The 27,416-nt window shown below is 34.5% G+C and overlaps 1 protein-coding gene and 1 pseudogene across 1 annotated transcript; one reads left to right on the top strand and one right to left on the bottom strand.

Annotated features, from left to right (window-relative positions):
- Positions 1-1,130: 1,130 nt before the first annotated feature.
- On the bottom strand, positions 1,131-8,253 carry LOC120070019 (transcriptional adapter ADA2b). Its single transcript, XM_039021867.1, has 13 exons — positions 7,775-8,253; positions 6,929-6,984; positions 6,518-6,696; positions 6,133-6,198; positions 5,852-5,977; positions 5,704-5,779; positions 5,236-5,299; positions 5,099-5,157; positions 4,907-4,996; positions 4,151-4,373; positions 3,692-3,902; positions 2,990-3,253; positions 1,131-1,523 (listed from the first exon to the last, which is right to left on the bottom strand). The coding sequence occupies exons 1-13, from the start codon at positions 7,822-7,824 to the stop codon at positions 1,332-1,334; spliced, it is 1,656 nt and encodes a 551-aa protein (XP_038877795.1). The 5' UTR covers positions 7,825-8,253; the 3' UTR covers positions 1,131-1,331.
- A 7,289-nt stretch (positions 8,254-15,542) lies between these two features.
- LOC120070022 lies at positions 15,543-25,683 on the top strand (annotated as a pseudogene).
- Positions 25,684-27,416: the final 1,733 nt, after the last annotated feature.

Here is a 27,416-nt window from a genome sequence, read left to right as displayed (position 1 = left end):
TAATGTTAATTTGGACATATTTCCTTGGTTCGTAGTTTCTAAAGAATTTTAAATATCCCACGTCTTAACATACTTATTTTATATATATATATATATACTTATAGCTAGTTTTTTTATGGGTTTAATTCTCTATAAATATGGTTTTAATTTTTGTTTATTTTAGTCTATATATCTTTAAAATATTTGTCACTTTCAAAATATTTATTTTAGTATTTTATTTTAGTCTTTGTATTTACGGCGTTGATTCATTTTGTTTCTTGAACTTTTTAAAAATGAAATAAAAATGAAAATGAGGATAAAATGATCACTTTTTTAAAAGTAGCAACATTTCAAAAGTACAAGGATCAAAATGAATCAAAGTTAAAAATACAAAAACCAAAATGAACATATTGAAAATATAGGGATCATAACCAAAGCCAAAAATATAGAGACCGAAATAGTATTTAACTTTTTTTTATATATATAATTTAGATTTAAATACTACTTTGGTCCATTTATTTTTTGCATTGGTTCATTTCAGTCCTTAATACCTTTGAAATGTACATTTTAGTTCTTATACTTTCAATTTCGATTTATTTTTATCCTTAAAGTTTAAAGAAGTAACCATTTTGGTCTCTTATAATTAAAATAACATGAAAATGAAATTACCAAAATACCATTTTGAAAGTACAAGCACCAAAACAAACTAAAGTTAAAAACACATGGACTTACAAACAACTTGAAAGTATAGGAACTAAAATAAACAAAACATCAAAGTACGACCAAAATAGTATCAAGTACAACAACAAAAATAGTATTTAAACCTATAATTTATTATACAAAACCAAACATTGATATATGTTAGATATTTATAACAAACAAAGGTTTGAAGCAATATATAGGAAAACTATTTTAAATGACAAAACTGCTAAAAATATTTACAACCAATAGCAAAATATCAATCTATCTGTGATAGACCGCAATAGACAACGATAGAATACTAGCTATGTCTATCTGTATTATGAGACACAGATAATAGTCTATTAGATGTAAATATTTTAATTTATTTTTCTATATTTAAAAATAGAGTATATAATAAATTAGTTGTGGATTTTATTCAAATACTTGTTGGGTGAGTAATAAAGTAAAGGGACTTGGAATTAAAGCTATAATATAACACAATTTATTAAAATTACATTCTATTCTAGTATGAAAACTGGTCAGTTACTCCTACATTCCAAAGAGATGACTAAATTCTAACTTTCCTTCCATTTCATTAAAGGGTAAATAATTAAAACTACAAAAGGAAAAATGAAAATTGGAGCAGCAATGAAGGATAGAATGAAATAATATCAAGGCTGAGCAATCCCCTTTTTGATAAGCATCTCATAGATTCTGTCAATTTTGCTTGGATCAATCTTGAATAAGTGATGGGCATCAGATTTCTTGGTTATATTGCCATTGAAAATCTCTACTGATAAAACTTCTTCCATCCTTAGGTAAAGAGGTGGAGTTAGTCTAATTTCACTGCATAGTCTTTTTTCCTGCCAATCCAATAAAATTTCAAGACTGCTTCAGTAAAAGTACTTCATGTGTAGACAAACATGAACCAACATTCCCCAACAAGAAGAAATAAAGTTAGAAAAGTCTACTTTTCTAAGATGAAGACTGTTTTGGTGTGTTTCTATTTAGAGGGAAAAAAACTATGAATTTCTTTATGCTAAATCATGAATGTTTCATCTTAGTAAATTATATGGGTTGACCCAGTTGTAAAAAAGGAGACATAGTCTCAATAAATGGTTAAGAGACCATGGGTTCAATCCATGGTGGTCACCTACCTAGAGAATTAATATCCTATAAGTTTTCTTGATACCCAAATGTCGTAGGATCAGACGGATTGTCCCGTGAGATTAGTCGAAGTGCGAGTAAGCTGGCCCAGACACTTACGGATTAAAAAAAAAAACTATAGAGACTGTTTGAGGTATTGAATTGGTTATTATAGTCAATGGATTATAATAGTCTGTATTTGGGGTACAAACTATTTTAGTCTAGATTATAAATGAGAGAGGATGGTTGCAAAATAGATAACGAGGATTTTCAAATAGTTTTACTCTACCAAAGGTAAGATGCCCAAACCTACCCCCCCTCCGAAAGTTGTTTATGCACATCATATCGATGGCATGACCTTACTTGAATAGGACTTGTTGAATTTACTTGTTCTATAGGTTGTACAATAGTATCTTTGAATTCTAAAGAAGTGCTAAAAAGATGTCCAGAGTTGATGATTATGATAACAGTACATCTCAGAAGATTTTTTTTTTTGGGCCTCTCTCTGTTATTTGCCCTGAACATTACTTCTAAAAATCTGTCAAATGAGCTTTTTAAGTCAGAAAATACTATTTTGTAATTCTCAAACCATATATTCCTCTCTTCCCCCATTCAAGTCAACTGACCCTAATTTTCAAAAGGGAGTTAGCTAATAAAGCTGAAAGCTGTCCAAAATTGAATAGAGTTGTTAGCTTAATTGGGATTACACTCCTATTCACCAAGGTTTGTAGTTCCATTTGCTTACAAAGAGTTCTCTTAATCTAGTGAAGACTTGGATGAGGAGGTACATAAATGTAGCAGTTTAGCAGTTTAGCTCCAAGCGAAGGCACTGAGATTCCCCAACATTGAGAGGACTTTGTCCCACCCATGTTGATAAAATCGAGTTCTCTTCAATTCTGTCTATACTTCAATCAATCCTAATAAGATGTGAGGCAGACTCAAGTAGACAGTTGAAATTTTAGTTCTTATAAGACCCTTTGAACGTGGATTTCTTTTAATGAAAAGACTAATGGTGCACACACATTGAATAACGCCTACAGGGTTGTGTTTCCTACCGGTGGTTCTTGCAATAATTGGGATCTCAAATCGGGAAACAGGTGAACAAAAATATAAAAAATAAAAAATAAAAAAGCCCTCCAACATTCTCATTGTGATTAACTAGTAAATGGGAGATTGCACTTACAGCTTCAGAGAGAAAATCTGCACCATTGAATCCCAACATATCGAAGTCGTTGACAGAGCCAGAAAGAGCCTGCACAGGTCGTGAATTTGAATCCTTGCCAGCGGATTCGGACGGTATGAACATGATTGAATTCCCCTGACTTCCAGGGCCTGTAAGATTACTATCTTTCACTCTACGATCAGCTTCTTCAGATTCTCTTTTCCTTTTCTTATCAAGAAAGATCTCTACCTCAGTCGGTGTACGGCAGCCAGCCACTCTGGCTTCCTGCATAATCATTTGTAGATCGAATAAGACACGAGATACGGCAATATTGAATCTTGCAAATATGACTGCACCTCCACCTCCTCTCTTCTTCCATAAAATGGGTCAAAAAAGCAACAAGAAGACACTCTCTCCTTTCAAATTTCATACAGCAAATCAAGTTTCTCTATGGCCAGTTAAAGCAAGAAACCAAATGCATACAATAAAACCATCCAAAACAGCTCTAAGGATCATTTACAAAGATGCAAGTATAATAATCTAGTAGTGTGCAGTTCTTTGAAATAATAGATTTTAGGGCAAGTATGGAGCGAACTGAATGCATTAATTAAGCAATTATCAGACAAGAGTTATGAGATATAGACAGCATACAACGTTCCTTCAAAGAACCAAAGAAACAAGAATCTAACATAAATCTGCATAATAAAAATCAAGTTTCCAAACCTTAAGTTCTTGAATTCTTTTCAAGGTCCGATGCTCTGCAACAATCGTTTGAAGCAATTCCTCGTGTTCTTCCTTTGAATGGAAACGCATGAAGACATCATATTGACGACATATTGCCCTCTCTTCAGCTGATAATTCCTTTTCAAAAGAACTTGGATAAAGTAAATTTCTTTGTAGTATAAAATCTTTTCTCCGCTTCCTCTCATCTAGCCTGCAAAATAGTTACATGACATCACTATATACGATTTAGAGAGTAAGAACCAAAGAAACAATGGGAAAGTAAACAAGTTCTGATGGATATTTTAGCTAACATGTAAGGCCAACAAGGTGTACTGGACACTTCTATCTTACAAAGTAACACATATAAATGTAAAACATCAAAAGGCATAAGACCAGACTGAACAGTTACACCAGATCTATTCGTAAGAATATATCTACCAAAATTTTACAAACTATTACCTCTTCGAGTATATACGCAACACTCTCATTTTCAGCTCTCGCTCATCCTCGCCGTCAGCATCCTTAAATTCCATCTCTGCTAGCAGCTGCTCAGCCTCATTATCATATTCTGGATCAAACTCCTGTCTCTTTTCATTGTAGCCACTCAACTCTAGTAAAGAAGGACCCTTATTTGCTGGTATATTAGGTTTCTTCCCTTTAAAGCTCCGGTCTGTTTGAGAATCTGCCAATTTATCATCATACAAATTTATCTTCAACACCTTAGGACCTCTAAAAAGAATATGTAAGTATTTGAAGAAATATAGATAAGGGTGTGACTATACAATCTGCTGAAAGAGAGAGTGGAGGAAAGAAGTTGTCCACTAATTTACTAAGTTTCATCATGACATACTCCGGCCAAAAACCATCCAGGAGCAGTAATAAGGCTGCCAGGGGCACACAGTTATGAATGATGGGAAACTTTAACTAGACAAAGCAACCTAGAGAAAACACAATGTCGAACAGAAAGAAAGACAGGATATGTTGTCTCTCATCACCTTCAATATTAACAAAGTACCATTTTCATGACTCTTATCCAAGAAAACAGTATAGAAAGAAAGCCTTGGCTGGAGATTTAGAAAGCTGGTATGCACTAAAATGACAATCAATTATGAATAGTTATATAAGCTTCCAGTAAAAGGATAAGGTTTAAGATCAATTAAAAAGATACATTTATCGACATCCAATTGCAATCTCAAGAATTTATCTGCACTAGACCTTCCACTTTAATGAGGCTATCTTTAACTTGATTTGCAGATGATGCTTTCTTGTTGGCGGTGGCAGTGGCCATGGTGAAGCTGCCTTCTTCTACAATAAAATGAACAAGCAAAGTATCCAAGGATCACCTTATCCATTAAAACATGATATACATTCACAATCAATCAACAACAATAGACACATACGCCTCACCTGACGTAGAGCTTGATGATAAACGGCCAGAAGGATCTACTTTGTGTGTATCTTCAACTCTGGGAATAAAAGGAAACATTAATGCAAATGTAGGGAAACGAAGAGAAGAGGGAAAAAGTCATTCAAAGTTGATATACTTCACTCTTGAAGGAGAGAATGGGGACTCTTCCTTCAAATTAAGCTCTCCAAGCATTGAAAATCCTGAAGCGTTATAAGAAATTAATCATAAGCTGTATCATCGGACGAATACCAGAATCATCTGGAATAAAGCACAATAATGGAGGTATAAGAACTTCTGCATTAGTTAACAATTATTCCTTTGACTCAGGAGACTATAGCTTTATTTTCAAGAACCAGAAGAAACATCCATCAGTTTTACATAGAAAGACCCACGACCTGCCATAATCTACTAAGTTAACTTAGCTTCCAAGATAAATTTGTATACCACGGCATCTCTAAATAATAGGATCTAATTAACACTACTTTTTTTCCTTTTAACAAAATTATAGTTCTTTCAAGATATGTCTTCAAGTCCTAGCAAGGATATCCCTTGCCAACTGAATCCCCAATGTAGCTCGTAAAATAAAGATGAATGTCTCACTAACCTTTCTTGTCTTCACCATGTCCTTTAGCCATAGCAAGGAGCTCCTTTCTATTTTTTCCAACGACATGAGACATGTCCTGAGAAAAATCCAAAAGTTACTTGAAAGAACCAAAGTTCTAGGAGAATCAAAAGTGTTAAGAACCTCGTACCGGTAGAGGAAAATATGGGGAGTTCATATATACACTTGAATAATGTTCTATGCATTGTTCTTTACTCTTTGTTCCCACATGCTCAGCAACTTCTGCCCAATTCCAGAAGCCATACATCTCGATCCCCTACATCAAGAAATGTGAATATTCATGGCAAAAGAAGAATATACAGACCAAGGGAAATTCAATGATGTTATGCATATACCCTTTCCACTTAGATTTGGAGCAAGCATATTATTTTAGGAGAGATCTGTAAGGGAAATTGGGAGAAAATAACATACCTCTAAAAGTAATATTTCATCGTCCGCATTCCAGTCTGGGCAAATGAGTGGGAAAGATAAATTATCCTGTCAAGATGAAGACATATTCAAGCATATGTATACAGGGTTTGATTTGAATTCAGCAGCAACTGTAATGTTTTTGTCTCCCCTAGAAGCTATGAAGCTATGATATGTTGTTTCAATGCATCATTCTTTTCAACTTAAGACATAACTCTATCAGGAGGGAAAATAAGAAAGGTAGTTATGAAATAAAGAAGACATCCAAAAATATTAGTCTCAGATTAACTAGCCCACTTTAAAAGAAAATCAGATCACCATTCTTTAAAAACAAATAAGCTTATACAAAATCTAAGAGAAAATACAATCTATTGGGATCATTACTAACCATAACTCTGTATGGGTGATTGCTTTTATGAGGTGTCAGCTCAGCTCCAACAGAAAAGCATTCTATACAAAGGTCAAAGTCAGGGCACATGGCACATTTGATCCGGATTTTCCCTGTAATGTCTTTAATGCAATAATTGCAGTGGTATAAAGCTTTTTTGCCTTCAGTTGTCCCTTGACCTTTCTCCCAAAGAAGGTTAAAGGAGAAAAAGAAAATGTGAGACAAATGAGTATTTCAAAACAAGAGCACATTTAAATTACAGCCTTCTACTTGTAGATGAAAAAGAAATTATTATGGAGCAGAAGGAAGGAAAGTACAGAAAGGAGAATCAGCATAACAATTTTATTTTGCAGGTGAATTTTCTTCGTTTAATTTTCGTAAAGAATAATAATAATCAAGGTAGAAAATCACCTGGTGTTGTAGATTCTAAATTATCTCCACTAGAAGAGTTCTTTTTTCTCCTAGATCTGCAGCATCAAGAATGAAAGTTCATGTAAACAATACAGACCATATTGCATAAAGAAAAAGAAATAAAAAGATTACAAGGAAGAGAAGTAGAAAAGAAAATTAGCAAAACACCTTGAAGAAAGCCAAACAATCACCCAAAACCATATAAGAGAAAAGAAAAGCAAGAATACCGATTTGTATCTAATGAATTAGAACCAAAAATGGAAAGTGAACATAGATATCTTTAAAATATAACACATGAAATAAATATCCATAAACATAATGATAAGATTAATATTACACAAAAACACAACCACTTGATCGGATCTAAGATGTCTTCCACCCAAAAACTGAAAACGAGTTCACCAAAAATGTTAAACCAAAGAATGGAACATGGCAAGTGAACCTATAATGGGGTGGTACACAAGAGGCCAAAAATACCGAGACTGGCATCAAATTTCACAGCAAATAAGTACTAAACATTAGACATTAATGAAAACCCAACTTCCAAAGATTTAACAAACCGCCCAAATAGTAGTTAGCACAGTAGAAACCACTCAAGTAATTAAACAAAGTTGGTGTGCTACCCAGATTAAGCAGAAAGAATTCCATTCACGCAAATGCGCTACTATTCAAGATATATTTCTTCCCCCATTATAGAAAGGAAAAAATCAATAATTCCAGGAAAAATTGCAATTACTCAATCGAACACGCAAAGGGTATCTTCATAAACTTCAGTAAAGCCTCGAACCAGCAACATTTCTTACAGACAGGAATAAAATACAAAGAGAGAGGAAGAAAATTGTTAACCTCTGAGTGGGATCCTCGTCGGACTGAAAATTCCCCCGAGAGCGACCCATTTGATTTAGGGAATTAAAGATTCCGAACAACTGGGTAAGTGTCTAATGAACAGAAATTGGCATATATGATTAAATTAAGTGCCCCAGATTAAGGGCACCATTGATTGGGGATTTGGGGGCGGTAGAAGTGCTTAATCGGAAAGCAATTTGTAGTTCTGATGATCAGAAACTGGGAAATTCAGTTGAGGGCTCAAAAAAAAAAAAAAAAGGAGAAAATTGGATTGGGATTCTTGTTTTTTGGGTTAGTAGTCGTTGGGGGATTTTGATGAAAGAAGAAAGTAGCGTGTGTTGTGTAATTGAAACGGAGAAGAAATCGATTCCGACAACGGAATCCTGAAACCTTCTGATACACCGAAAACGATGAATTGAGAGAGAGTGTGTATCTATTATAGTCAATTTATTTAACTACCTTTTTAATTCTCTTTCCTCCAATCCTCCTTCTAAATCCCTTCTATTGTTTCCTTTTTTTTTCCCTCTTTTAAGTTAAAATATGTTCTATATTAGTAGACTTACTTTTTAGGAGTGTTCATAGAGTGGATCGGGTCGGATCCGATCGGATCGAATTGAAACACATTTTATTTTTAACTTTATTTAATTCTTCGGATGGTGGATTTTCTCAACTCAAACAATCTTGATTAAATTATGAATCAAATTTAACTCAACCATGAAATATTTAGATTGGATTGGTTTGAGTTGTTTAGATCATTTATTCTAATTTTTGTCTTGAGAAAAAAAAAATGTTAGTATATATAGAATATATTATTATTTGTTTTCAAACATTAAATTGCGATGTGCAACTCAATTTCGTATATTAAAAAAATACATTCCAAAAGACTTAAGAGTATATGTTTCAAGAGTGGTTGGAAAAAGTTTTGAAATTAAATAGAATTAAAATAAATATATGTATAAATAATTTTATCATATACAAGAAAGTGATTTTTAAATATAATAATAAATTTAGGTTAATTTGATTCAATCAAAATTAATTTTAGGTAAACTTAAGAATTAATCCAACCCATACCATAAATTTTGTAGTTATTTGAACTAAACTCGACCCAACCAACTTGTGGGTTAATTGAGTTATTTGGTTCACAGGTTCTTTTGAACACTTAGGGTTATTCGAGTGATAGTTTCTTTTGAACACGAGTAGTACTTTCAATAAATCTTAAATCTAGTTATTCCATGTTTGTTATTGACTTTTTAAAAAATTATTACCTAATAATATTTTCATTATAAATTTTAGAAACATATTCATATATTATAATTATTTATATGAAAATTACTATTTTTATTATTTAATCAAATAAAAAAAAACTCTAACAAACTAAATTTAAGATTTATTGAAACTACAAAACCCATTTTAGACAATTGAAAATACAAAGCTAAAATTAAATAAACTGGTATTTGAACCATTCTCCCTCTCTTTTTATTCCTTTTCTCAATCTATTAAAACAAGTCAAATGTTGAAAAATATATAAACAAAAATCTTAATCCTAAATTGTTCCCATTTTTATCATGGTACTTTAATTTCATCAACTTAGATCTTAAATTTAGACAAATATTGTAATATTTTTATCTCTCTCTTTTCAAAGAAAAAACCAAAGAAAAATAAGAATTAAACGGTCGTTTATTTTTTGAAAAAGACATAAGTAGTTGTTTGTTTCTTAAAAAGGTAGATAATCAAAATCTTTAGATGCTTGAAATGATAGATGCTCGGAATTACTATGGTTGGTTTCTTAAATATCCATATTGTTTTGTAGGATTATTTTTGTACATATCTGATAATATAGATTGAAGGAATCGAATCCCGCAACAGAAGCAATTGATCACTTTTACAATGATTTTGGTTTGAATTAAAATATAGAAAAGTTAACATAAATTACATGTTATTACAGATAATGGAAACAACTTCAAGGTTGTTAGAAATCAGTTACATATAAGCTATCTTTATATACATTTTGTATTTACATGTACAAGTAAGAGAGTGAAAAATTACAGAGTGATCAAGAAAGCTATCAGGAATACTGTCACGTTGTCCCCAGGATAAAATAGCCTAAAAAGAAAAAACCAAACGAAAATGCACCATTATCAATCGGAACTCACACCCTTTTAGACTAACTGCTCGGAAAACAAAAAGTGGAGTGAAAAATAGGAGAGGAGAACTGAGAACTTTCTAGAGGATTGTGTACAGAAGGATCGTCTGAATGAACTGCTGAAGGCCACACCTTTTATAGGCCTTCAGCGTGGAACGGTCGAGTGAGAAAGAGGCGGACAACCTCAGAACGTGCGAGGGGCGGTGCGGAAGACTCTGCCAAAAAGACTCCTCGGAAGACGCGTGTAGAGGACCAAGTTTCTTCATTTTCTCTTTTTTATGGTTTTAAAACATAATAAAAAAAATAATAAATAAAAATAATAATATTTTTATTAAAATAATAGTCACTCACCAAGACGTCCACTGAACCCACATTGTTCTATCTCCTCACTCCCTCCAAAACATGGGTACTCCTTAGGACCCAAACCCAAAACTCAAGGTTGGAGTACATAAGGGAGGCTTCGAAATCAAAATTTTCCAATGTGGGATTCTCCAACCAAAGGTTGGTTCTCTCTTATTTTTTGAAAATTAAATTTTCACCCAACAATCCCCCACTTGAAAATTTAATCAAAAAAAGTTTTTTATCGAGCAGTTTCAGTCTATACAATATTGTGCATAAGCAAAGGTGTCTTACGACTTGAACCTTTACGCAGTGTAGATGATTTAGAATATACTAGAGTAACCTTGATTTTGAACTCTATCTCTAACAGCATCTCACACAGAGTGTCATTAGGGTGTAGAACGAAAGCCCGTGCTTTAAGACCTAGTACGTATATCTTGGTTTAGTGAACACTCTAGAGAGTTTGCCTAAAACTCCATAGGAAGCGGCCCTCACTTCCACATTCACATAAGTGAGTATAGCAAGAGTACTCCTGTAGCTAGGTACCCCATTTATCATCAAGTATAGATCTCATTAAGAACTGAGTTCAACCTTTCTTACGCTTCAAGATATCATGCTCAGACTATAAGTCATAGGAATGGAACTTCGTGTTTGGTTTAGCATAATTCACTAATATCACTCGTGGTCAGTTATTACCCATTGAATCTATTTTTTAGGATCTCCAGTCTATAGGTTGGGTTTTCCTCACCATGATTCATCTTTCTATAGGCATGAGCCCTATCCTTTCTGAGGTTCTGAAGACCTTCTCTCTAGCTAGTCCTTTCGTCAAAGGATTTGTCAAATTTTCATCAGTCCGCATATGATCCACTCTAACTGCACTAATAATGAGAAACTCTCTAATGGTATTGTTTTTACGACGTATTTTTCATCTCTTTCTGTTGTAATAACGGTTCTGAACTTTTGCTATTACTGTAGTACTATCGCAATGGATCAATATAGTTGGTACCGACTTTTCCCATAGAGGAATCTCTGATAGCAGACTTCTAAGCCAGCTTACTTCTTCACTAGCTGTCGCTGGTGCTATCATTTCTCACTCCATCATAGATTGGGCTAAATAGTTTGTTTCTTGGACTTCCAAGAGACAGCTCTGCCTACTATATTAAAGATACAGCCACTTGTAGCCTTTGAATCATCCGAAAAAGAGTTCAAGTTAGCATCGTTGAATCCTTCCAGGACAACGGAAAACTTTTGAAAATGCAATCACAGGTTTTGGGTTTTCTTCAAGTACCTCATTATCTTTTCTATAGCATTCCAATGCTCTTTACTAGCTCTGCTTGTAAATCTGTAAAGTAATCCTATAACATAAGCTATGTCAAGCCTAGTGCAGTCAACAACAAATCTAAGACTGCCTATGATGCTCGCATACTCAAATTGATTAACACTATCACCAGTGTTATTGAACAACTTAACACTAGGGTCATAAGGAGTACATGCTGGTTTACAATCAAAGTAATTATATTTCTTTAGAATCTTTTCTATATAGTGAGATTGATCCAAAGAAATTCCCTTTTCAGACCTATTTACTTTTATGCCTAAGATTATACTAGCTTCGTCTTTCATGTCGAAGTTTGCACTTAATATTGATTTTACATCATTTATGACGTGCAAGTTCGACCCAAAGATCAACAAATCATCTATATATAGACACAAAATAGTGCAGAGATTATTTTCAAACTTATAATAGATGCATTTGTCACTTTCATTAACCTTGAAACCTTTAGATAGGATAAGGTCGTCAAATTTTTCATGTCATTGCTTAGGAGCTTGTTTTAGTCCGTAGAGAGATTTTTCTAATTTATACATCTTATTTTCTTGACCATGGACTACAAAACCCTCAGGTTGTTCCATGTAAATCTCTTCTTCAAGTTCACCTTTTAGGAAAGCGGTCTTTAGATCCACCGATGTACTACAAGGTTATAAAGGGCAACGAGAGAAAACAGGACACAAATTGAGGTAATTTTAGTGATAAGGAGAAGGTATCAAAGAAATCTACGTTTTCTCTTTGTCTAAAGCCCTTTGCCATTAACCTAGCTTTAAATCTGTCAACAGTTCCATCAGGTCTAAGTATCCTCCTTAAGATCCATTTGCACCTAGCCTTGCAACCTGGGGGTAGATCTACTAAGTGTCAAGTCTTATTTGACTCAAGTGAGTCCATCTCATCATTTATGGCTTCTTGCCATAAGTTTGCATCTACTGAGGACAGGGCAACTCTCAGATTTTTAAGATCTTCTTCTACATTATAGGTCAAGAAGTCGTTTCCAAAATCTTTGGCAATTCTAGCTCTTTTGCTTCTTCTAGGTTCTGGGTCGGTTTCCTCTATAGGGTTAGGATTTCTAATTAGGGTTAGACCACTTGATCCCGAGCCCCCACTATTCCTTGATTTAAAAGGAAATCTATCTTCAAAGAAGTCAACATCATTTGACTTAATGATCACTTCACTAGATCATAAAACCTATAAGCTTTACTATTTAAGGCATAACCTATAAGGACGCATTGTAAGCTCTACTAGCCAACTTTCTCCTTTTTGGGCATAAAATCCTTACAAAGGCTAGACAACCCCATGTTCTAAAGTAGGACAAGTTTGGTTTCTTATTCTTGAGAATTTCGTAAGGTGAAGTTTTATTTTTAGACTTTGGGATTCTATTTAACATAACACACGGTAAGGATGATTTCACTCTACCAATAAGACGCGTAGCAACTATTAGCTTAGCTAAAGTTCTATTTTTTCCTTTCGGCTTTTCCGTTCATTTCAGGAGAATAAGGTACGGTCTTTTCGTGTATTATTCCATGTAAGTTAAAGAACTCATTAAAACTGTTCGAGTCGTACTCGGTTCCCCTATCACTACGAAGTCTTTTAACCTTTCTATTAAACTAATTCTCTATTTTAAAAACAAAAGGTTTGAAGGCATCAAAAGCATCACTTTTGTTTTTCAGCACAAAAGTAAAATCAGAGTAGTCATCAATAAAAGTAATGAAATATCTTTTACTGTTCCTAGTCAAGATGCCATCAAATTCACATAAATCAGAATGAATTAAATTAGGCTCAAAATTCCTAAGTACAGATTTGTGCGAAGTTTTAGTAATGTTAGCCTGACTACAATACTCGCATTTATCAACATCATTCATGGATAACTTAGGTATCATTTCCAGCCTAATCATGTTACTAATTAAATTTGTATTCACATGACAGAGTCTAGCATGCCAAACATTCATAGAACACCGCATATACATAGAAGATTTCATTTTATTGAGGTCTAAATTTAATTTGAACATTCCCTCCGTTGCATACCCTTTCCCTACAAATACATTATTTTTTTTGTAAGGGTATATAGGTCTGCCCCTATAGTTTGAGTAAACTCGGCTTTGTTGAGGAGATAGCCCGAGACCAAATTCTTTCTTATCTCCGGAGTGTGCAGGAAGTCCTTCAACATGCAAAATAAAGTAACGTGCACATTTTTTTAAAAAAATTATGCTGACGAAAATTGAAACTTTTCCCGACATAAATATGTGTGCAGAAAAGTCTTTAAAAATATGTATATTAGGTGAAAATCAAGAATGAAGATAGCAAAATTTGGATAGATGAAAATTTTCGAAGATTAGGATGTAGTTTTTGAGAAAACTTATAAATCTTATGAGGTAAAAATTGATAAATAGATATGAGAGAATAAACGAGAAAACTATTAATGAAAGGATTGAACCCTCAGCTTGTATTTACGACATGAATACACTACTATTATGCTATGGAAGCAATTATTGATGAATTTTTTTCCTAAAAAAAATCATTCTTTTCTAATTAATATAATAAGTTTTTCATTAAAATGTATCTTCTCGCATCCTTCTATGTTTCACACAACTTATTTAGAAACAATTATGTAATAATTTTTTTTTTATTAAATACTACTTTGCTTATACTTTCAATTCTTGTTCATTTTGATTCGGTTGGTCCATGTACAATTTGGTCCTTATACTTTCAACTTCTATTCAAAGAAGAAAATACAATAAATTATAAAATTTATAAACATGTGCATTGCACGTGAGTTTTTGTTAGTAAGTAGGTAAGTAAGTTTATATAGATGTGCATGTGTGTATATATGTATGCATGTGTGTATATATGTATGCATGCATGTATATATGTTGGTTAGGGGTGTTCAAAAAACCCGATGACTCGAAAAAATCGATCAATCCAACCCAACCCGTGTAGTTTGGGTTAGGTTATGAACTCATTTGGGTTGGATTGGGTTCAAATAAATGAAAATTTTATGGGTTGGGTTGATTCATGGGTTCACCTAATATAACCCAAACCAATCCGAACAACCCGAATTTATTATTAACTTTAAAATATATTTTTTTTATCAAGACAAACCATGAGGCATTGGCTTGAGACCTAGCTTGACTCAAGGTTTGGCATGCGATGATGTCATGTGTGGACAAATAGGCCAAACGATGGTTGAGTGATGACCAAGGATGCGGCCAACAAAGGGATAGGCGTTGGAAAGCTTGCAACCATGTGATGGTTAGGGCATTTGAGGTTAGTGTGGAACAAAGGAGGGTAATGCGATGATCAAGTCATGCGATCAAGTAAGCATGCGACCATGTAATTGGAATGAGTGTGAATGATATACAAAGGGGAACTTGGAGAGCAAGGTTGAGTTAGCAATTCATCTAAACAAGTGTCTAAACCGTGAGGAGTTTGAGCTTAAGCTAGGAGGAGGTTGATGAATATTAAGGCATGAAAAGAGGACCTGTGCATGGGAGGGACAACGAAACTTCATGCAAGTAGGAATGTGGCATGGAAGTAGGTGGTGGCAAAGCAAGAATGAACGAACACTCCAAAAGTTCCTAAGTAGAAGATGTCATACGATGGAGCCTTAAGAGATGATAAGGATCGGTTGCCAAAGGCCTATAAATACCACCTTGAGGCATCTCTTCAGTTCATAACACAAATTCTCTTCAAAGGACATTAGAAAGAGTGTTTGAGGGTAGATTCAGAAGAAGCTTTGCATTGATCATGAAGAGCATGCATTGGTAGCACAACCACGCATTGATTAAGTGGTTCCAAGAGGTGGAGATGCTATTGGACAGTAAGGTCATAAAGTAGCATCATATTAAAACGAGGAGTGCTCCCAAACTACTCGTGCGTTTTGGGTGATTCTAAAGCCATGCGAAAGCCCTGAGTGTCTAGTTTTCAAGGTAGGGCTGCAGGATAAGAAGCAAAAAGGAATTGAGATGGAGAATGGAGGAAAAACAAAAGGATCGAGCTCTCAGGTAAGCTTAGGCCAATCTTGATGATTTGAAGATTCCAGCCAAATCATGCGAAGTTTGAGCTGATGTTTCAAGACAAGTAAGTTAAGACATTTCTAAACCTATTTGTAGAAGGAAGTGTCTCAAAATAAGTCTAAAATGATAAGTAACCTGAGCTTCGAAATGAATCTGGAATCTAGGGTTCAAAAGGAAGCCAGAGGAAACCATAGAACTTGGAAAGAGAGAAAGGTTCCTACTAATCAAGGTGAGTAGTATTTCTTTTAAAGGTCTTAAAGCATATCTTTTATGATATATGTTTATGTGAATGAGTAGCCGGAACGGGAATGAGAATATGTGGTCGGGATGGTTAGGGGGTCAACAGACCTAGTTCCTGAGCCCGAAGCAGAATCTCACAAGATGGTCAGGGGGCCATGAGGCTTAGTTCCTGAGCCTGTAAGAGGAATCTTGTATGGGATGGTTAGAAGGCCGATAGGCGTAGCTTCTGAGCCCATAAGCGGGAATTTACGTGCAAATAGGGAACACGTGAGAGCATGCATTTATGATTAGTATTAGTTTAATTATCTACCGTGTGTATAGGTAGGGTTGACAAACTCATTCGAGGCTGAGGTTTTGATGTTGACCTCGTAACGTGATATGTTTTTATTTGCTATAAGTTGAAAGAGACTTGTTATGTTGTTACTAGTCACTGAGCTTTTTGAGACACATTCTTTTCTTTTACGTTTTTCTTCCTAGGTAGTGAAAGATGAGGAGTTTCAGGGTGCTGCTAAGGACAAGGTCTACCATGTCACAGCCACACTTCTGGTAGGTTCAGATGAGCAGTACATATCACAAAAGGGCAATCTTTCATCCTCATGCCTTGTTTTGGGTTCTATAGGTAGGCTCGAGAGGGGTGTGACAACCTTGGCACAAAATGTCAATAAATAGTCTGAAAAGTATGAACTTTGGGTTTCTACTTGTCGAAATGTGCTCCAAGTCCAAATCTGTATGAAGTATGGTTCAAAAGATACTAATGAACCCTAGAAAGAAGTTTTGTACTTGTGTGGACGAACTTTGACAAAAAGGATAAGAAAGAGTCCGAAAATAACGAACTTTAGGTTTCTATGTGTTGAAATGTGCTCTCAGTCCAAATTTGGTCGAAGTTTGGTTAAAAGTTACTTATGAACCCTGGACAAGAGTTTTCTACCTGTATGGATGAACTTTGGACCAAAAGGTGAAGAAAGAGCCAAAAAAATGATGAACTTTGGGTTTCTACTTGTTGAAATGTGCTCCAAGTCAAAATTTGTATGAAGTTTGGTTCAAAAGATACTTATGAACCCTAGAAATGAATTTTGTACTTATGTGAACGGACTTTGGCATAAAGAGTAAAGAAAGAGACCAAAAAGGACGAACTTTGGATTTTTACTTGTCGAAATGTGCTCAAATTCCAAATTTGGAAGAAGTTTGGTTCAAAAGACACTTATGAATCTTGCAGAGGAGTTTTGTACCTCTGTAGATGAACTTAGACACAAAAGGTCAAGAAATAGTCCGAAAAGGACGATATTTGGGTTTCTACATGTCGAAGTCTTTAATAATTCTAAATTTGGACAAATTCAAAAGGTACCTATAAACCCAGGAAGGTAGTTTTATACTTGTGTGGATGAACCTTGGCCCAAATGTCAAGAAAGAGTCCGATAAGGACGAACTTTTGGTTTCTACTTGTCAAAATGAGCTCCAAGACCAAATTTAGAAGAAGTTTGGTTCAAAAGATACTTATGAACCCTAGAGAGGAGTTTTGTACCATTGTGGACGAACATAGTCACAAAAGGTCAAGAAAGAGTTCGAAAAGGACGATGTTTGGGTTTCTACATGTCAAAGTCTACTATAATTCAGAATTTGGACGAACTTTGGTTCAAAAAGTACTTATGTGCTCTCAAGAAAAAGTTTTTTACCTGTGTGGATGAACCTTGGCAAAAATGTCAAGAAAAAATTAAAAAAGGATGAACTTGGGTTTCTACTTGTCGAAATGTACTCCAAGTCCAAATTTGGACGAAGTTTAGTTCAAAAGATACTTATGAACCCTGGAGAGGAGTTTTGCACCTTTGTGGACGAACATTGATACAAAAGGTCAAGAAAGATTCAGCAAAGGATGAACTTTGGGTTTCTACATGTTAAAATGTGCTCTCAGTCTAAATTTGGTCGAAGTTTGATTTAAAAGTTACTTATGAACCCTACACAATCGTCTTGTACCTGTATGGATGAACTTTGGACCAAAAGGTAAAAAAAAAGTCAAAAAATGACGAACTTTGGGTTTCTACTTGTCGAAATATGTTCCAAGTCAAAATTGGACGAAGTTTGGTTCAAACGGTACTTATGAACCCTAGTAAGGAATTTTGTACATATGTAGATGAATTTTGGCACAAAGGGTAAAGAAAGAGACTAAAATTGACGAACTTTGGGTTTCTACTTGTCGAAATGTGCACCAAGTCCAAATTTGGAAGACGTTTGGTTCATAAGATACCTATGAACCCGGGAGAGGTTTTTTGTACTAGTGTAGAAGAACTTAGACACAAAAGGTCAAGAAAGAGTCTGAAAAGGACGATGTTTGGGTTTCTACAAGTCGAACTCTTCTATAATTTCAAATTTGGATGAACTTTGGTTGAAAATGTATTATGAACCCTGGAAAGGAGTTTTGTATCTGTGTGGATGAACCTTGGCACAAAATGTGAAGCAAGAGTCCGAAAAGGATGAACCTTGGGTTCTTGCTTGTCGAAATGTGCTCCATGTCTAAATTTGGTGTTTTGTTCAAAAGATAGTTATGAAACCTGGGGAGGAGTTTCGTACCTGTGTGGATGAGCTTTGGGTTTCCATGTGTCGAAATGTGGTCTCAATCAAAATTTGGTCAAAGTTTGGTTTAAAAGTTACTTATGAACCCTGGACAGAAGTTTTGTACCTGTATGGATGAACTTTGAACTAAAAGGTCAAGAAAGAGTCCAAAAACGACGAACTTTGGGTTTCTACTTGTCGAAATGCGCTTCAAGTTAAAATGTGGACAAAGTTTGGTTCAAAACATACTTATGAGTTTTAGAAAGGAATTTTGTACCTATGTGGATGAACTTTGGCACAGAAGGTAAAGAAAGAGACTAAAAAGGATAAACTTTGGGTTTCTACTTGTCGAAATGTGCCATGTCCAAATTTGGAAGAAGTTTGGTTCAAAAAATACTTATGAACCCTGTAAAGCAGTTTTGTACAAGTGTGGGTATACTTAGACACAAAAAGTCAAGAAAGAGTCCGAAAAGGATGAACTTTGGGTTTTTACATGTCGAAGTCTACTATGAATCCAAATTTGGACGAAATTTGGTTCAAAAGGTACCTATGAACCCTAAAAAGGAGTTTTGTACCTTTGTGGATGAACCTTGGGACAAAATGTCACGAAAGAGTCCAAAAAGGACAAACCTAAGGTTTTTACTTGTCGAAATGTGCTTCAAGTCTAAATTTGGATGAAGTTTAGTTCAAAAGATATTTTTGAAACCTGGAAAGGAGTTTTGTACCTGTGTGGACGAACTTTGACACAAAATGTCAAGAAAGAGTTCGAAAAGGACGAACTTTTTGGGTTTCTACGTGTCGAAATGTGCTCTCAGTCCAAATTTGGTCGAAGTTTGGTTTAAAAGTTACTTATGAACCCTGCACAGGAGTCTTGTACCTGTATGGATGAACTTTTGACCAAAAAGTCAAGAAAGAGTCCAGAAATGATGAACTGTGGGTTTCTACTTGTCGAAATGTGCTCCAAATCAAAATTTGGTTGAAGTTTGGTTCAAAAGGTATTTATGAACCCTAAAAAGAAATTTTGTACTTATGTGGATGAACTTTCGCACAAAGGGTAAAGAAAGAGACTAAAAAGGACAAACTTTGGGTTTCTACTTGTCTAAATGTGCTCCATGTTTAAATTTGGAAGACATGTGGTTCAAAAGATACCTATGAACCAGGAAGAGGAATTTTGTACCAATGTGGACAAACTTGGAAATAAAAGGTTAAGAAAGAGTCCGAAAAGGATGATCTTTGGGTTTCTATATGTCAAAGTCTACTATGAATCCAAATTTTGTTGAAATTTGTTTCAAAAGGTATTTATGAACCTTGAAAAGGAGTTTTGTACCTTTGTGGATGAACCTTGGCACAAAATGTCAAGAAAGATTCTTAAAAGGGTGAAAATTGGGTTTCTGCTTGTCAAAATGTGCTCCAAGTCTAAATTTGGACGAAGTTTGGTTCAAAAGATAATTATGAAACCTGGAGAGGAGTTTTGTACCTGTGTGGACGAACATTGACACGAAAGGTCAAGAAAGAGTCCAAAAAGGATGAACTTTGGGTTTCTACGTGTCGAAATATGCTCTTAGTCTAAATTTGGTCGAAGTTCTATTTAAAAGTTATTTATGAACCCTAGGCAGGAGTTTTGTACCCGTATGGATGAACTTTGGACCGAAAGGTCAAGAAAAAGTAAAAAAATGATGAACTTCTGGTTTCTACTTGTCGAAATACTCTAAGTCAAAATTTGGACTAAGTTTGGTTTAAAAGGTACTTATGAACCCAAGAAATGACTTTTGTACCTATGTAGACAAACTTTCGCACAAAGGGTGAAGAAATAGACTAAAAAGGCCGAACTTTGGGTTTTTACTTGTCGAAATGTGCTCTAAGTCCAAATTTGGAATATGTTTGTTTAAAAGACACCTATCAACTCGAGAGAGGTGTTTTTTACCAGTATGGATGAACTTAGACACAAAAAGGCAATAAAGTGTTTGAAAAGGACGATGTTTGGGTTTTTACATGTCAAAGTCTTCTATAATTCCAAATTTGGATGAACTTTGGTTCAAAAGGTACTTATGAACCCCAGAAAAGAGTTTTGTACTTGTGTGGTCTTTGCACAAACTGTCAAGAAAGAGTCCAAAAAAGACGAACTTTGGCTTTCTACTTGTTGAAATGAGCTCCCAGTCCAAATTGGGAAGAAGTTTGGTTCAAAAGATACTTACAAGAACCCTAGAGAGAAGTTTTGTACCAGTGTAAACGAACTTAGACAAAAAAGGTCAAGAAAGTGTCCAAAAAGGACAAAGTTTGGGCTTCTACATGTCGAAATCTGCTATAAATCCAAATTTGGATGAAATTTGGTTCAAAAGGTACTTATGAATCCTGGAAAGGAGTTTTGTACCTGTGTGGATGAACCTTGGCACAAAATGTCAAGAAAGAGATAAAAAAGGACGAACTTTGGGATTCTACTTGTCGAAACGTGCTCCAAGTCTAAATTTGGATGAAGTTTGGTTCAAAAGATACTTATGAAACCTGGAGAGGAGTTTTTTTATCTGTGTGGACGAACTTTGACACAAAAGGTCAAGAAAGAGTCCTAAAAGGATGAACTTTTGGTTTCTACATGTCGAAATGTGCTCTCAATCCAAATTTTGTCAAAGTTAGTTTAAAATTTACTTATTAACCCTGGACAGGAGTTTTGTACCTATATGGATAAACTTTGGACCAAAAGGTCAAGAAAGAGTTCAAAAATGAATGTGCTCAAAGTCAAAATTTGGAAGAAGTTTGGTTCAAAAGGTGCTTATAAATTCTAGAAAGGAATTTTGTACCTATGTGGACGAACTTTGGCACAAAGGGTAAAGAAAGAGACAAAAAGAACAAACTTTGACTTAAATGGAATTGGATGAATAAGGTGCTTGGACCTTTAATGGAGATTTCCAAAATTTGAAAATTTCCCTTTTGTTTTCAAACTAAATTTTCAAAATTCATTTCTAAAATCAATTTAATAAATAAACTAATTTATTTGTTTATTAGTTTTATAAAAATTAATTCAAATAATTAATTTTAGATAAAAATAATTAATTAAATCTTTTAATTAATTTTGTTAATTTAATATCGAATATTAAATTAATAGAACATCAATTTCACTACAACATTTAATTTCATATAATTAATATTTAAATCATAATTTAAACATAAACGGATTCTCCAATTTTGTTTAATTTTGATAAAATTAAATATTTCAATTGTATCGAATACAATTAATAAAAACCCTAACTGAATTTGAACATTTCAAATTCTAAACCCTAATTTCAAATCTCATCAAGATTACTAAATTTACCAATCCAAATTGCGAGCTAGTAGAGGGACCTTATGGACCTACAGATCATGAGCTCCAACGATTTGCAATTAATTGGTACTCTTTAAATTGGATTAATCACTATTTGTTAACTACCAAGATAATCCACTATAGTTCGATAGTTGCACTCTCCTCACTTTAGATACATTTTTGTCTATTTTAACCATAATCTGTAAGTCGACTTCACAGATTGTTCATATTTTTAGTTAGGTTAAAGATTACCATTTTACCCCTTGTAAATACATTTGCTCCTTAAGCTCCCATTGATCCTCCATTGAACAATTGATTTATAGTCTAACTTATAAACCATAATCCTTTCTTTCATGAAAGGGCGGGGCCTAGTTGTTTAAGACAAGGCACCAACGCTTAAGAGAACAACCTATCTGCAAACCTTAACTCGGGTAGGAGTGAATTCCATATTGCAAAGCTATGTCCCCAGTTATCTATTTGGTCTTATCCCAAAATGGGAGGCTTATTGAGTAGTGTTATTGGATTACTATCAATAATCTGAGTTTTGAAGAACATTACATGCCATTTTATAGGCCAAATGGTCGTGGATGCAAGAAACTCATAAGTCATTCAAATATAATTAATTGTAAATTGTAGAAAATAACACCTAGAAACTTAAAACTTAATTTCATACTAAATTATAAGTCCAAATGCAAAACTAGGAATGTAGAAAGTCTTCAAATTGCCTTAAATATCTCCCCTAGAAGGTGGCAAAGTAGATATACACGTTTGACAAGGTTTGACATCACATTTTCCCATGTAGTACACACTTGACAACATTTTTTTTTGACAAAATCTGCATACTTTTTTTTACCACCATGTCATCTTCCAAATTATAAGACTTTTCCCATGCCATCTTCATGTCATTCTCTTCTTGACTCATGGAACTAACATTATATAAAACTTTGGTCTCAAATTTTTTTGTCGGTTCTTGTGAATTTGCTAGTTTTTGAAGATGTTGTGAGAATGCCTCTTGAATCTTCTTTGCCTTGCTTCTTGTAATTGGTCCTTTAGGTACATGCAATGGTTCAATGGTTGAATTCATATCAGGAGGCATACTTGGAATGGGAAAGGAAGATAGAACATGTGTTTGATTGCAACACATTCAGCGAGAATAAGAAAATGAGACTTGCCATTGTTGAATTCACTAACCATGCGGGAAATTGGTATCACCATCTCAAATCCGAGAGAAGGAGGAAAGAGGACGATCCCATTGAAACTTAGGAAGAACTTAAAGAAGCCATGAGAAAGAGATATGTTCCAAAACATTATGAAAGAGATTTGAGAATTAAATTGCAAGTTTTGAGGCAGGGAACAAAAAGTGTAGCTGAATATTATCAAGAGATGGAAACTTTGATAGAAAGATCAAATATTCGAGAAGAAGAAGAAAACACCATGTCTAGATTCCTTGGAGGTTTAAATTGAGATATTGCTCATATCGTTGATAGATATCCACAACTATACTTGGAAGATATGTATCATTATGCAATCAAAATTGAAGAACAATTGAGAGAAGAAAAGAAACATTCCAAGAGGTATAATTCTTAGCTAATACCTTTCTAAATTCTAATGTTTGGAACAAGGATGGTTTTGTGAATAGGGGTGAAGCAAAAGGGAAGTTTGTGGCTCCTAAAGAGTGGAAGCCGGGAGCACCTATACTAAAAAGAATGAAGCTTCAAAGGAGGAAAGAGAGAAATCTAATTCCATTCAATGTTGGAAGTGCAAAGGATTTGGGCACATGAACAAAGATTGTGTCAATAAAAAAGTCATGGTCGTAAGAAATGAAATTATTGATTCGAAAGATGAATGTGATGAACAAGGTGGCCAACTTGAGGAAGAATCCGAAGCCTTTGATGATGAGTACATTGAAGAAGGTAACTCCATATCCTTAGTTGCAAGAAGAGTACTTAATGTGCAGATCATGGAGGAGAAAATTGAAGATCAAAGGGAGAACTTACTTCACACAAGATGCTTGATTGAAGGAACCCCATGTAGCTTGGTGATTGATAGTGGAAGTTGTACAAATGTAGTAAGTAGTTTTCTTGTAAAAATACTACAGCTCACTACTCGTCCACATCCAAAACCATATAAACTTCAATGGTTAACAAACAAAGGAGAATTGAAGGTAAACTCCCAAATTCTTATTTCTTTTATTTTGGGAAGATATAAGGATGAGGTTCTTTGCGATGTAGTACCTATGCATGCGGGTGATATGTTATTGGGTCGACCTTGGCAATATGATAGAGAAGTCATATATGATGGTTTGTTGAACAAGTACACATTTACTTTGAATGGGAAGAAGTTTACTTTGCTTCCATTATCTCCATATGAAGTACAATGCGATCAAGTGAAATTAGAAAAGAAAAGAAAAGAAAAGAATTTGAGGATCAAGAGAGGAGAGAAGAAAGTAAGTTAAAGGAGAAGAGCGAAAAACAGGAGAAAAGTGAGGGACAAAAAGTAAGTGAAAATCAAGAGAGAACAAAGAGTAATTTTGAGGAAAAAAGAAAGAGTGTGAGTTTGGCTATGAGAAAGGGGGAAAAGAGGAATATGTTTTCATTCAAAGCACCAAACTTTGTACTTATGTGCAAAGGAATGTGTTTAGTAACTGAACCTAACTCTAATGATGGTTTGCAGTGCATTTATATCTCTTTTTCAGGAATTTAATGACATGTTTCCACATGAAGATGCACCTACAGGTCTACCTCCTTTAAGAGGAATTGAGCACAAAATTGACTTCATACTTGGGGCAATGCTTCCAAATATGGCAGCCTACAAGACCAATCCAATCGAGGCCAAGGAAATCCAAAGGCAAGTAGAAGAACTCATGGATAAAGGTTATGTTCGAGAAAGCATGAGTCCTTGTTCGGTTCCAGTCATTTTAGTACCCAAGAAAGATGGAACATGGAGGATGTGTGTTGATTGTCGAGCCATCAACAAAATAACGGTAAAGTATCGACATCCTATTTCTAGATTGGATGACATGCTAGATGAATTACATGGTGCAAACTTGTTTTCAAAAATTGATCTTAAGGTTACCATCAAATTTGAATGCATGTGGGAGATGAGTGGAAAATGGCTTTTAAAACAAAATTTGGTCTTTATGAGTGGCTTGTTATGCCATTTGGTCTTACCAATGCACCAAGTACTTTTATGAGGCTAATGAATCATGTTCTGAGAGTATACATTGGAAAATTTGTTGTGATATACTTTGATGATATTCTTGTTTACTCTAAAAACTTGAATGAACATATGTTGCATGTGAAGACAATTTTGCTTAAACTTAGAGAAGAAAAGCTTTATGCCAATTTCAAAAAGTGTATATTTTGTCTAGACCAAGTCAATTTCTTAGGATTCATTGTTGGAAAGGATAGGGTGAAAGTTGATGAAGAAATGGCCAAGGCTATTCGAGAGTGGCTAACACCCACCAAGGCAATCGAGGTGAGATCTTTTCATGGTTTGGCTCGTTTTTATATAAGGTTTATTAAGGATTTCTGTAGCATAGCCTCATCATAGAATGAACTTATTAAAAAGAATGTGAAATTTGAATGGAAAGAAAAGCAAGAAAATGCATTCAATGAATTGAAAGATAAATTGACTAATGCACCTTGTCTTGCTTTACCTAACTTTGATCAATCTTTTGAAATTGAATGTGATGCAAGTGGGATAGGGATTGGAGCTGTAGAAAAGAGGCCAATCATATTCTTTAGTGAGAAGCTAAAATGGAGCACAACTTAGCTACCCCACATATGTAAGGAATTACATGCACTTATAAGGGCTTTGCAAGTTTGGCAACATTACTTATGGCCAAAAGAGTTTGTCATCCACATGGATCATGAAAGCTTGAAGCACCTCAAAAGCCAAACAAAGTTGAACAAGAGGCATGCTAAATGGGTAGAGTTCATTGAGACATTTCCATATGTCATTCATTACAAGAAAGTGATGCAGTTGTTTCAAGCGCAGAATACATAAAAAATTGGCATAAAGAAGTCAAAGAAAGGATTGAAAAGAAGAATCAGAAGCTTATCAATAGAAAGAACCAGGGAGAAAGAAAATGATTTTTAAACCTGGTGATTGGGTTTGGGTTCATCTACGAAAGAAAGGTTTCTAGATCAAAGGATGTCTAAACTTCAACCAAGAGGAGATGGTCCATTTCAAGTGATAGAGCGGATTAATGATAATGCCTGCAAATTAGATCTTCGAGGTAAGTACAACGCAAGTTCTACTTTCAATGTGGCTGATTTGACTCCTTTTGATGTAGGGAATGAAGACCTTGATTTGAGGACAAATCCTCTTAAAGAAAAGGGGGATGATGTGAATTCAACCATTGAACCATTGCATGTACCTAAAGGACCAATTACAAGAAGCAAGGCAAAGAAGATTCAAGCTAGCAAATTCACAATAACCGACAAACAATTTTGAGACCAAAGTTTTATATAATGTTAGTTCGATGAGTCAAGAAGAGAATGGTAGGAAGATGGCACGGGAAAATTCCTATAGTTTGGAAGATGACACGGTGGTAAAAAAAAATGTGTAGATTTTGTGAAGAAAATGCTGTCAAGTGTGCACTGCATAGGGAAATGTGATGCCAAACCTTGTCAAACATGCATATCTACTTTGCCGCCTTCTAGAGGAGATATTTAAGGCAATTTGAAGACTTTCTACATTCCTAGTTTTGCATTTTGACTTATAATTTAATATTCAATTAAGTTTCAAGTTTCTAGGTGTTATTTTCTACAATTTGCAATTAATTCTATTTGAATGACTTTTGAGTTTCATATCCACGACCATTTGGCCTATAAAATGGCTTGTAATTTTCTTCAAAACTCAGATTATCGATAGTAAAAAGCTTGTGCTTATTCAACCCTTTGATTTTGTCTTTTTCTTTCAAATCTTGCTTTATATTTGATATTTAAATCAATTCATTAGATTAGTCTTGATCAAGCTAATTCTGGAGTGAGTTGTCTTAGGATCTAAGAGTGACCATCATAGATTCTAAACTCGATCTAAGTAGCTTTCTTTGTGAGTGTTTGCAAGGATCCTAGAAGGACCTCTAGCTTTGCATCCAACAAGCATCGTCGGCGCTTATCAAAAGGGTCAAGAAAGAGTCCACAAAGGTCAAACTTTTAGTTTCTACGTGTCGAAATGTGCTCTCAGTCAAAATTTGGTTGAAGTTTGGTTTAAAAGTAACTTATGAACCCTGAACAGGAGTTTTGTATCTATGTGGATAAACTTTTGACCAAAAGGTCAAGAAAGAGTCCAAAAATGACGATCTTTGGGTTTTTACTTATCGAAATGTGCTCCAAGTCAAAATTTGGACAAAGTTTGGTTCAAAAGGTATTTACGAATCTTAGAAACGAATTTTGTAGAAATCCATACAGGTACGAAAAGTCTGCTATGACTAAAAATTTGGACGAAGTTTGGTTCAAAAGGTACTTATGAACTCTGGAAAGTAGTTTTGTACCATTGTGGACGAACTTTGAATTAAAAATTTCGGACGAGCTTTGGTTCAAAAGGTACTTATGAATCTTGGAAAGCAATTTTGTACTTATGTGGATGAACTTTGGCAACAAAGGGTAAAGCTAGACTAGAAAGGATGAAACTTGGCACAAAATGTCAAGAAAGAGACTGAAAAAGGACGAACCGTGGGTTTCTACTTGTCGAAATGTGCTTCAATTTCAAATTTGGACGAAATTTGGCTTAAA

Source organism: Benincasa hispida, unplaced genomic scaffold, assembly GCF_009727055.1.
Source record: "Benincasa hispida cultivar B227 unplaced genomic scaffold, ASM972705v1 Contig758, whole genome shotgun sequence".
Classification (NCBI taxonomy): Eukaryota; Viridiplantae; Streptophyta; class Magnoliopsida; order Cucurbitales; family Cucurbitaceae; genus Benincasa; species Benincasa hispida.
Note: the sequence above shows the minus strand (reverse complement) of the source record. Positions and strands in the feature narration are given on the sequence as shown.

Excerpts from the sequence above, each read along its gene's own strand:
- LOC120070019 (XM_039021867.1), bottom strand. The coding sequence starts at position 7,824 with ATGGGTCGCTCTCGGGGGAATTTTCAGTCCGACGAGGATCCCACTCAG. Across the intron at positions 5,780-5,851 it reads CCCCATATTTTCCTCTACCG|GACATGTCTCATGTCGTTGG; the intron begins GTACGAGGTTCT and ends GATTTTTCTCAG. Across the intron at positions 3,254-3,691 it reads AAAGAATTCAAGAACTTAAG|GAAGCCAGAGTGGCTGGCTG; the intron begins GTTTGGAAACTT and ends ATGATTATGCAG.